At 47.0% G+C, this 12,142-nt stretch overlaps 1 protein-coding gene across 1 annotated transcript; it reads right to left on the bottom strand.

The window, feature by feature from the left end:
• Positions 1-10,675: 10,675 nt before the first annotated feature.
• On the bottom strand, positions 10,676-11,338 carry LOC116183328 (GSK-3-binding protein-like). The gene has a single exon (XM_031504186.2). It carries the CDS (start codon positions 11,285-11,287, stop codon positions 10,676-10,678), a length of 612 nt encoding a protein of 203 aa, XP_031360046.1. The 5' UTR covers positions 11,288-11,338.
• Between the last annotated feature and the right edge of the window lie 804 nt (positions 11,339-12,142).

The raw sequence follows: 12,142 nt of genomic DNA, 5'->3' as shown, positions 1-12,142 counted from the left end.
CACAGGCACCAGCCTAGAACAATTTCTGAGATATCACTAGTACACAGGAAACTGCTTCCTGATACAGAAGGTGGTGTCAGCTCTTGTCAAGTCCCAAGGCACTGGGTTTACTGAGACAAGAGCTGCCACTATGAACACAACCCAAAGAACACAGGGTTCCTTCAAATCCAGGAAAAGGCTTTTTTCTTGGCCTCTTAGGAATAACCCTTGCCCTTGGGCACACATGAACATTGTGCTGGTTTGTTTCCTCTTTCGTTCAAAGGTATGACCCAAATGATCCAAGTGTGAGCCATGGAGGAAAGTAAGAATGCCCAAACCACAAAGATGACATCTGCCATCCTTTCTGTCCTTTTTCTACTGCTGGAGAAGAAAATGCATGTGTCTGCCTGAGCGTTATCAGAACAGTGGACATCCTCCTTGTTGTAGATGAGTAATTGGTGCCTGGGGGAAGGATGCTGTTGCTTTTGAAGCCTTTCAGTGAGAGATACCAGAATCTACACACAGAATAAACTGAGAAGAATGGTCTTTTCAATCATATAACCATAAATGAGTGTGATAGTCAGTGTGAATGAACCTATGGCAGGAAAAAGCCTTGAAATGACATGCTTGCTAAGGACTACATTCACATAGCCTAGATTCCTTATTCCTAGTTGAGATTTAGGGAAACGCTGGACAAATTTCATGCACTGCATTAGGAAGGAATATTTTGCTGCAAGCAAATGTGCCAGTTTTGTGGGATCATAGGATAATTCAGGTCAGAAACATTTCTCAAGAGATCTCAAGTCCATAAACCTGTCCGAAGCAGGGACAGCTCTGAAGTCAGACCATGTTAGTCTGTGTTTTCTCCTGTCTAATCAAACTTACCAAGGAGAGAGACTACAACCTTTGGGCAACCTGTTCCAATATCAGGCCGTCTTCATGGGAAAGATGTTTATCCTTTTATCCAGGATATAAGGATGTGGTAAATGATATAATCAGCTTTATTGTACCCCAGAGACACCACCAAATAGAGTGTGTGTTAAAAACTGAGTAATAGCAGTTATTCAAGGGAAGCTGTTGATGCCAGGAGCACCCAGGGCCATGAATTTCAGCTGTGAGCTATAAATGACAATATAAGTGCTGAAGTCTTTGGTACCAACAAAATTTTGTCATCGTTGCTGAATGTACAGTCAAAAGAGCAGCAAGCCAATAGATATTATTTATACTTCATTTCATTCACTGTAATATGGGTCAAAGTACAGTAGCAACTAACTAGCTTAAACAAAGAGATAAAAAAGGGCAAGTTCAGAGGAAGGTGTAGCTGCTACAGATCCAGTGCTTTCAAAATCACTTTGCAACAACCAAGAGTCAATAACCACACAGGTTGTTTTATAGCCACAATTATAGAAATTAGACTATAGGGCAGTGCTGTACTTCTCCCACTTCCCCACAGAGGCTTCTAAGTGGAGCATTAGACAAAAGGTTCGGACCTCAAGTGCTAGGTCTTGAGGAGTACTGATGAAGGGCAAGCCCCCAAAATATGTTTGTCTTGCCATCTGTCCTGCAAACCCACAATCCCAGAGTCCATCAGTGACAGGTAAAGGGTAAAACCCCAGCAAGACCCAGGCCAACAGCACACCAGAACAGAAGGAACAGTCAGTGCTGCTCACAGTCAGTGTCCACATTTCCACACCCTTTTGTATGCAGTTAGGGATAGCTATTCAAGCCTGTCCTACTTTTCTCTGCCATGCAACTGCTTTTCCCCCATCAGGAAGTTTGTTTCTGACAAACTTGTTGACAGTTCTCCAGATGGGTCTCTAACAATCTTTCAGGATGGGGCTCCATAATCTGTTGTCAAAGTTTCAGTAACCTCTTTCTCTAGGAGTTAGTAAGGAGAATTGAAGCTTATGTACCCTTTTGGGTTTCAGTGTAGATCCCTTGATCTAGAGTGTATGTCCCAGATTGAAAGGCAAGATATATTCCATTTGCTATCCTATAGCAGTTGTCTTCTGTTAAGTGGGCAGTTTTCCTTATCTCTTTCACAACCAATTCTCCCTCTGGGGAGACATCTGCTGGTAATGGGCTATTGAATGTCACTGCATGACTGATAAGAACTGTAACATTCCATTATGAGATGCTCTGGCCAGAGGGAGGAGCCAAGCATTCCTAACTGGATATAATCTGGGGTTTTGGGACACCAGACTCAGGCTTTTCCACTGGATCTCCAGGTGGACTGCAGCCATTCCAATTTGGATGGCTACCATGACCCTGACCAAAAAGGGTTTCAGGTTGTATTCTGAGTCTGTCAGTGGTTTTTCTTTGGATTATTGCATGTATTTTGTTTTCTTTTTTAACTTTTCCTAATAAATTGTATTTTGGACTTGGAGTCTCTCACTGGTTTTCTTTTCAAACCAAAACAGTGTATAAAATCTTTTTTCCCCAGAGTTGTTCCCATCTTTGTGTTGGTTCAAATCCCATCTCTGTGAAGAGCTGTCTCATCTTCTGTTTCTCTTCCTGGTCAGCTCCAATGTGTCCTGAGGAATCTTTCATCTCAAGCATGACTTGCAGTCCCACTCCTCTCTGGAGGCAGCTTCCACATTCATTCCTCCTCTTTGACTGTCAGCCCTCAGCATTAAATGCAGAAGTCAAGGCAGTCAGGTTTGATGGGCTGGCCAGCCCCTCTGCTTCTCACAGGGAGAGCCTTGCTCCCTGACCATGTTGATCAGCCTCCCATGCCATCCACAGAAGGCAGCTTTGAATCTGAGCAGACACAGGCCATAGAGCAGGGCAGCTCTCCTGGCTTGGAAAGCACTGAACACCCACAACGTCATGCAGCGATATCAGAAAAATCAACTGTAACCATGGCTAAAGCTCCAAAATCCAACAGCACTGAAGGGACTCTAACCAAGAAGTACCAAACTGCCAGACATCAGGACAAGAGCTGCTGGGGACTATTCCACCACACAGCAGGTGATATGAAGCAGCTGACAATATCCAAGATATTGAGATATTGAGCAACCCAGAGCTCAGGTCTTACCCAGGATGACAGTCCCTACAGTTTGAAAGGTTTACTTATGATGAGATGATTCTCCCCCTCTGCTCTGTTTTCCCGAGACCTGGAGTACTAAAGGGGGCCTACAAGAAGGCTGGAGAGGGACTTTTGACCAGGGTGTGCAATGACAAGGGGGAGTGGCTTTTTCTTTGCTGTGAGGGTGATGAGGCACTTGAATGGGTTCCCCAGGGAAGCTGTGGATGCCCCATCCCCAGAAATGTTCAAGTCCAGGTTTGATGGAGCTTTGAGCAGTCTGGTCTAGTGGAAAGTGTCCCTGCCCATGGCAGGGGAGTTGGAATAAGTTGATCTTAAAGGCCCCTTCCAACTGAGACCATTCTGTGATTCTATGACTATCACTTCCAAAAGATCACATTTGGTGTCAATTTATTAATCTCCTCTGTTGATTCACAAGAGCTCAAATAAACTGAACAACATGTGAAGTTGAAATCACCCATGGAAACTCAGTACTCTATTTCGTTTTAGCATTCAAGTTAACTTCCCCTCTCCAATTTAAAACTTCCTGAAGTTTATGAATTTAATAGGGCCTCCTGGATAACACAATTTCAACTTTTATGTGTCTGCAACCACATTTAAAATTACTGAAGCCAAAATAATTGAGACTTTTAATAAAAGATAAGCTAAAGCCATTGCAATAATAAGGCAGATCTGTATTGTGCTGGCTGCAAACTTAAGTCACTCCTGCATGAAGACATTCTTCAAAGAGTTATTCAGCATTGATATATACCTTACCATAAGGGTTTTTGTTTTGTTTTGTTTTGTTTTGGAAGCAGGTAAACCAAAATCCATTTGAAATTCTATTTCTTACAGTAATTTGGTAGTTTTGGTAGGGTTTGATCTGCTTTTTCTAGGAAAAGGACTGTTCAGGAGCAGCTATCAAGACAAGACACACGCAGGACATAGGCAGTATTGCACTAAAACACATTTGCTTTAACTTTTACAACAAGGCAGAAAGCAAAACTATATTCTTCAATAGATTTTATTAGATTTTTTTCATGAAAATTTAGTTTTAAATCTAATTAATAACACATGTCCTTTGTATAAGTCTATAAAACATCTGCACATTTGACCCTGAACACAAGTACTGTTTCAGCAAGTCACATCTGATCCATGCTTGTGTGTGCACATGCACAGCACCCAGGCTGAGCATGTTTGCTCTTTAGCCCCAGAGCATCTTTGTTTCACTGCAGATTGGAGAACGGGATCAGCACAAACCGAATGTGCTGTGAAAGGCTCTCCAGGAAAACAAGGGGAAAAGCGAACACAGGGGCCATGGATCACTAAACCCCTACTGAGGTAGGCAGTTTGATTTCCAGAGATTCTTGACATCTGTGGCCTCTCTTAAAAGGGAAAAAAAAAAAAAAAGTGGGCAAAGAACAGAGCTATGCAAATGCAGATGTGGAAATTTATGTTTCTTATTTCCATCCTACTACCAGTTTGGCACACTCCAGGCTGACTTACTCCTTTTTTACAGGAATAAGTTTTCTGTGTCCTGTGGTCCAGAATCCAGCCACAGTTCAGGTCAGAGCTGACAGCAGCTGAGGAAGTTTGCATCGGAGGCATTGGAGGAAAGCAGCTGTCAAAGAAGCCTCATGAAAACTAACAACAGAGCAGAACAGCAAGATGGAAAACATGAGCATCTCATCTCTACATTGTTTTACCTTCCAAAACAATGTAGAGATGAGGTATCACACCAGTGGGGCATATCCGTGCACTGACAGATCAGTATTGCTGGAACAGCAGCTGCCAGTGCTGCCTGCTGGCAACAGCAGAGGATTAGGTGTCCCCCTTATCCTCCATTCTGCAGAAGCTGGGGATGTATGTACATGCATTCAGTCACCTGCTTCAGCCCTGTGTGGTTTCCTCTGGAACACTAAGTTAGTCTTGTAAACAAGAAAAGGCATTTCAATGTGGATTTAAGAACACTAATAATTTGCACTTTAACTGCGAGCCCATGCTTCTGTAGATTTAAGCCTTGAAACTAGGACAATTGTTGTGATGCGGGTAGAATAAGCCCCAATCTCTTATGGTAAAATGCTTAGAGCAGTAAATATTTACTATTAAGCCAGCCAGGATCCATTTCCTCTAATTAAAACATTTTTATCCTGGTGCTGTTTCAGCCCTTAGCACCAAACAAAAAATGTATTTAAGTCAGTACTGCTCCTGAAAGTGATCCCATTGAGCTGGAAGACTACAACTTCCCTGGACTGTAAAATCAATCAGAAATCATTTCCTGAGGGGCAGCTGATGATACAAACCCCATAGTGTGCCAGGGAGCAGTGAAGTTCCTTGGATAAGGACTGAAGTACCTACATGGGAGGAAAATGAAAGCAAGTCCATTTATGCTTGAATTTACCACTTGGCTTCCAAGCTCAAATTTCCAGCAGGATTTTTTCCCCCCAGCTTTAAAATTGTTGCTGGCATACAATAGGTACTTGGGATTGGAACTGAACATATTTAACTTCCTCATATAGCTCAGGAGCTTACAGCCTATCCTTAGCACCTCTTCATGAATGAAGTCCTGCCAAGTCAGTAATTACAAGCAGGACACAGAGACATGGTGTTTTTTACAATTTCTTTTGATTGCTCATGTCCTACCTAATGCCTGCAGTGATGAAGAGCACCTTTCACTGGCTGTATTACTCCACCAGACATCACCATATTATATAATGGGAAGCAAAAATAATACAATTTAAATACAGGATATTGCATAAGGAACAGCTAATGTTGCACGCCTCTAAATTTATGGTGCCTGATTTCCTGTAGCTTCCTCTGCTGTGGAGTTTCTAGTGTTTACTAATGCAGCTCGGGCACACTGCAGCCTTCCTCTCTCTATGGGCACCAATTCTTTTCCAGCAGCTGCCTTTTGCCAAGGAAATTGCATAATGGCAGTTCTGCAGCTTTGACAAAGGTGACTGAGGTTAGTCACACAGCTAAAATGTAATTTTTGGAAGAGAAAAAGTGAACCAAACTCATTGACTCAGGAAATGAGTTTGCTGATGTCATTTTTGTGTCCCCCCAAAGGCATTTATGTCGTTATTGTACCACTTTAAGTGGTATTTCCCAGATACATCTAAAAAAAAACCCACATTAAAAAAAAAATAAAACAAACAAAACCAACAAAACCCCAAAACCAACCAACCAACCAAACAAAAATAAAACCCAGGAGAAATTCCCATAGAAGTTGAAAATAATTTTTTTGCTAACTTCATCTGTTCATTTCATTGCAGCTAGGATTTCTACTCTGATTTCTACCCTGTGCTGTACAAACTGAAGATGAAGGACTCTTGTATCTTGCCCTCACACTCACACTGCCAGGTTTGTAAGGAGTTAACCAGATCATGGCCACCAAGAAGTGACTGAGTGACAATATTTGAAAGTTAGGTGAACAAGCACGTCAAAAGCACCCACCTGAAAGCAACGGAAGAGAACAAAGCTACTTAATATTTGGGAAGAGTAATATGACATGGACAAAAGACATGTAAAACTGAAATACTTCAACCACAAGCTGAAAAAAATGGCCTAGATAGGCAGGGAATGCAGGGTGAAGAGATGAAAATCATGGAGCCAGGGACTATAAAGGAATGAGAAACGTTTTTTATATGGAGATGGAGAAGTCACCAACGCTGGGACTGGTCCTAGCTGACCAGAACTTAAATTGTGCATTAACCAGCATAGATCCTTCTTCTCCCTTATGCCTTCCATGAGATGTGCTTGCTATTTGCTTGAAAGGCTTTTTTTAAACCTCATTTTAAGGACCTAAGGTGGAGTTCCTCCTTTCCCACCATGTTCATCATGCCAAGTACCATGCCAACATAATTTTTACAGTAGATTCTAAGTGCTGGTACAACACACAGTAGTGAGCTACAAGGGATATGGGCCACATGAGGGAAATAGCAGACAAAAATCATTCTACCTGACAGACTTCTGGCTAAATTGAGTTACTTTTAAGAGTTCAGAGAACATAGGAGTACAAAGAACAAGATACAACTGGGATGCAAAGCTGAGTTTTGGGCAGTCAGGAAAACAGTTGTCCAGTCATATAAACTCAGGACGAGTTCAGCAGCAATGCAGACCATGAACGAAAGATCTGTGGCAGCCCAGTGCCATGCTAGCACAACAGCACAGAGAGGCACATTGAAAGATGAGGTTGTGAGCCTTCAGTGCATTTGTTTACAACATTATTTAAAATCAAGCTTACCCTCAAAACATATAGCCCCCTGTAGATAGAATGAAATTAGATTTTTTCCCCAATGCATTGAAATGTTACTTGTTACAAAAATCGAAATGGTTTACTTTTGATTCTACAGTTCATGTCATCCACTGCAAAATCTGCGTGTTTTGGACAATTTTTTTCTTCACAGTACAGGAAAAAAAGAAAAAAAAACCAGAACTAAAGCCTAGCTAAATGCCCACCATGAAAACACAATTTTATTCAAAATTTAAACCTGTAAGTAAACTTAAATTTTCAGTCATGAATGAGGAAAGTTTAAGCATATTGTAAAAGGCAAATGTATTTCTATTTTGTTTCTCTGGAAACCAACAACTGTTATTTGAGGGCTGGCACAGACTTAATATACTAAAGAAACCCCACCTCTGAAACAGAAAATAAATAAATATAAAATAAATAAAAATAAAACCTAGAAAAATTATTTCCCAAGTCAACACTTTTTATCTTGCTTGGGAAACAACTCAGATGACTTTTATATCACAGTTTGTATGCTTGCATAGTGTAGCACAAGGCAAAGGAAAGGAGAATTTGTAACAAATCAACAGAAACCTTTTGGCAATACTTCTTTTAATACATCTTTTAAAATGTGTCTTCCAAAACCAAAATGAGCCATGTTCGATCCATTCCCTTACGAAGGAGTGACATGTTCTATATTTTGAAGAAGACAAAGACTTATATGGAAGATGTGACAAAGATGCGTTGGTGAGTTATGCAAGTTATCTGAAACAAGGGCCAAAATTCCTTTTACTGAATCATCACACACTCTGCATAACTCTTAGCTTACTATAACACTGTTCATATATACATCTCCCAGTCTTGCACAAAGGAGAAAGTAAAAGCTATTTTAGAAGTAATTTAGGAAGCTTAAAAACCAGCCAGTCACAGTGAAATTTATTAGCATCTTTTCTACGCCTCACTTCAACTGCCACTTTATTGAAAAGTGTTATTCTAGTAAAATCCTTAAAAGGAATGTCTCGAGGCTTTCAATGACTACAAAGGACACTTGTAAAGTTAGCTGTTCTCATTAGTATACAGGGCCTAGGGTTTGGGGAGGAGGAAGGGGGGGGAGGGAAAGGAGATGCAAAATCGATGCATAATTATCAGTGGCAAAAAGTTCAAATCAAACTTGCCAGCTTTCAGAATTCCAGCTGACCCCCACCCATGTATTTCTAACCATAATTAACTGTTCAGGCTCCACCAGCTATGCCCAGCTTTTAGCTTGTTTCCTCCAGCTTATTTTAGTAATTAAACTGCTCATCCCAGGGTTCAAATTCAGCATCTGCACAGCAAGCGCCTGCCTCCCTGAGCATCTAAAGGACAAATACAAGAATAACTAGTTCTTCAGTTGTGGCTAGTGATTATATTCTTTGTATCTGCTATTGAACTTTTTCCCCTGGAGAAAGAAAGAAACAAAAAAATTGCAAATAAAAATTAATTTGAAGGATAACCTACACAGTACATCATTGTATTAGAGAGTAAGGACTAATGGCAGATCTGAATCTTTTCCAAGTTGTGCAAAATGCCACGAAAGCAGCCCAAGTTATGAGGAAAAGGACTTCAGATGTTAGTAATTAAGGAGTTTCTAAAATGCACTGAACTTCTTTTCTTGCATTTTACATGCTTTGATATGCAAAAACTGCATTCAACTTATAAATTAGTCAAGATAAAGCTAATAATAACATACTGGTCCTAATGCAGGAGGAATTCAGTGAGACATCATAAAATGCTTCAGCATCAGTTTCTAGTAGCAGCTGTGGCAGAGAAAGAAACCTAAAATATTTTGTGGATTTAATGTATTCATGAAAGAACTAATCACCACACAAGTAAACGTAGCTGCTCAAATTGCTCTCTTGGACAAAGGCAAACATCTTCCATTTTCTTTCATGTGGGATTGCTACCTTCTTCAAAGGAGAAGCTTTTACCTCAAATTGAGTGGGGGTTGGGAGATTGTTAAGCTCCAGCCTGTCTGATGTGCTCAGTTTTCATCTTGAAGCTCAATGACTCCTAAAAACCCCAACATAGGATTTTACAAAGGAAGCTATTCATAATAGGTATTCAAACCTAATGACCAGCATCGAATTATCAAATTTTGGTTTACAGATTTAAAAAAAAAAATTGATTGCTGCCTAGATCTCTTCTCTCCTTTCTAGAGAGTCTTTTCCCCCCCTCTATCCTCAGAAAAAGATAAAAAAAAAATCAAAACAACCCGAGCAACTGACCAACACGAGCCATGTTCCTTCCCCAGTACAAAATACCCAATTTTTGTTTCGGTATGATTTGACTTATAAATTCCAACAGCCACATTCTCGGCTGCTCCAAGGGGCGTCTCACGGCTCACGAATGAACGCTGCTGGCAAACAAAGGGGCTCAGTTGCATCTCCGTGCATTAATAACCGGTGTCCCACTGCATCAGACTATGCGGATTGTTGTGGGGATTTTTTTTTTTTTTTTTGCTTGCAAAATGGAGATCTTACAACTGAAAGAAGACCAAGGGGGAACGTTGCCTACACAGTTTTGTTCTCGTGAATCAGAAATCATTTCCCCTTAACAATGAGACACAGACCCAAAAATAAAAACAAGACCACGTTTATTCAATACAGACAGGTTAATTAAGACAGTAAGTCCTGTAAATCAGGAACACATTTCAAACGCTCCGGTACGAAGTGCATATATTTAAAATCAACAGCTGCATCTTGTACTAGAGCCATTGAGTTTGTCGGGGAAGGGTGGATTCAGGGCTTTTCTTTTTGGTAGAAAAAACTTGTTTCGGCTACCTTATGTGAACAATGCATCTCAGGCTCCATTCACTCATTTGTTATTAAGTCCAGCTGCCTTCCAGCTTTGATATTCACATTTTCCAAAACTGCTTCATACAGTCACAACGAGAAATAATAACAATAAACGTTAAAATAACAACAGATAAACCCCCAACAGAAAACCAAACCAGCCCGGGAGGGGAAGGGAAACACCTCCCGCCGGGGTCAGCGAGGATTATTGCAAATGGCTCCTGGGAGACGGAGGAGCTCCGCGGCAGCGGGGGACCGGCGGCGGGGGGGTCCGCGGCCCCGGCCGGCTGCCCCGGCGGGGGGAGGAGGAGGAGGAGCTCCCGGGAAGGCAGAGCACGGAGGGGGCACAACAACAGCTCGGGGCGGGCGGCGTGCGCGGCATCGCCGGCTGCGGCTCGGCGGGCTCCGCGCCGCGGGTGACCTTGGGGCGGGGGGACTCGGGCACCCTCCCGCCCCAGCCGGCACCGGCCCGGGGCCCCGCCGCCGGACACACTTACATCCCGGCGGAGCCCGCACCGCGCTCCCGCGGCCCGCTCGGCGGGGGCTCCGCCGCCGCCAGCGGCCGCGCTCCGCTCCTTCGCCCCGGTCACCGCCGCTCGTCCCCGCCGGCTACTGCAGGGGCTGCACCGCCGCCGCCGCCGCCTCGCCGTCCGCGCCGCCGCTGCCCGCCGAGGTGCTGCCGCTGGAGGCCGCGGATGCCGCCGCCGCCGCCGCCGCCGCCGCCAGTTGCAGCCGCCGGACGGCTTCTTTGATGAGGTTGCCGGAAAGGATGAGCTGCTGCAGGAGCCGGTGCGGGTCCTCCTCCTCCGCCGGCCCGTCGCCCGGCCCCGGCGGAGGCTGCTTCCTCCGGCGGGCGGCGCTCCGCAGCCAGCCCCGTCCGCACAGCTGCTTGGTCACCCGCTGCTGGCCGCTCCGGTCCGGCCGCGGAGGCTCAACATGTTGCGAGTGAGCTTGCGGCGGGGCCGGTCCCCGCGGCGCCAGCAGTCCCGCCCCGGCCCCGGCGCCGCTGCAGCACCGCGGCGAGTAGGGGGCGGCGCGGTCGCGGGCGCTGCCCGGCCCCAGGTGCTTGGGGGCGCGGGGCGGCGGCGGCGCCCGCTGGGCGCTCAGCTGCAGCACCTCGCCCAGCTTGGCCACCAGCGCGTCCACCTCCTTAGAGCCCGCCTGTCCCACGGCGACCGGGCGCTCCAGCAGCAGGAAGCGCTCGCCCGGGCGGCACGGCATCTCTGCCGGGTCCCCGCCGTGCCGCAGCCGCCGCAGCGGGACCGGGGCCGCCGCCCGCCCGCCGCCCCGCGCGCGCGCGAGCACACGCGGCTCCGGCGCTGCGGTCGCGGCTGGAGCTCGGCCCGCTGGCGTTGGTTTGTAAACAATGGGTGACGCGCGCGCCCGGGCGCCTCCCACTGCGCCGGCCGGGGGGGGAGGCGGGCGGCCCTCCGGACCAAGCGCTCGCCGGCCGCTCCCGGGGCCGGCACCCCGCGCGGGGAGGGCTCGGCCAACAGCACGGGGGCGACTTCCGTCGCCGGGCGCCGCCGCCCGGGCGAGGCCGCCCCGCGACCACCGAGCGCGACGCTCCTCGTTCCGTCCTCTTCCCCCCTCGTCTGCGCGCCGCGTGGACCGGCCCGCTTTCAAACCCCGCACCTCGGGTCTCGGGGGCGGAGCCGCTGTGATTGGCAGGAGGGGCGGGGCGCGCGGCGCGGCGCCCGCTCCCGCACCGCCCCGTCGCCTCGGGACGGTCGCTCGGAGGGGGCGCGGGGGGCAGCGGGGAGCGCGAGCGGCGCCCGGTGATCGCGCCCTGAGCGCCCGGCCAGCGCCGGCCGGTGCCGCTCCCGCCCCGCCGTTAACGGCCCGCGGCGCGCCGGTGCGGGCGCGCGCCGGAGCCCCCGCGAGCGCCCGGCGGTGGCGCGGGCGGCTGTCCCGCAGCGCCGCGCGCCGGGAACCGGGGCCGGCGCTTCCCGCGGAGCGCGGCCGCGGCGGCGCGGGCCCACTGCCCCGCGCGTCTCCCGCAAGGCTCCGCACCGCGGTCGCACCGCAGCGCTGGCGCTCGGCGGTCGTCTTTGCCCTGGCTGCTGTGCCCGCTGT

This window comes from Lonchura striata, chromosome 1 (assembly GCF_046129695.1).
Source record: "Lonchura striata isolate bLonStr1 chromosome 1, bLonStr1.mat, whole genome shotgun sequence".
Classification (NCBI taxonomy): domain Eukaryota; kingdom Metazoa; phylum Chordata; class Aves; order Passeriformes; family Estrildidae; genus Lonchura; species Lonchura striata.
This window is presented reverse-complemented; position numbering and strand designations above follow the sequence as displayed.

What these genes read in the sequence shown, in the direction of transcription:
- LOC116183328 (XM_031504186.2), bottom strand. Translation starts at nt 11,287, where the DNA reads ATGCCGTGCCGCCCGGGCGAGCGCTTCCTGCTGCTGGAGCGCCCGGTC.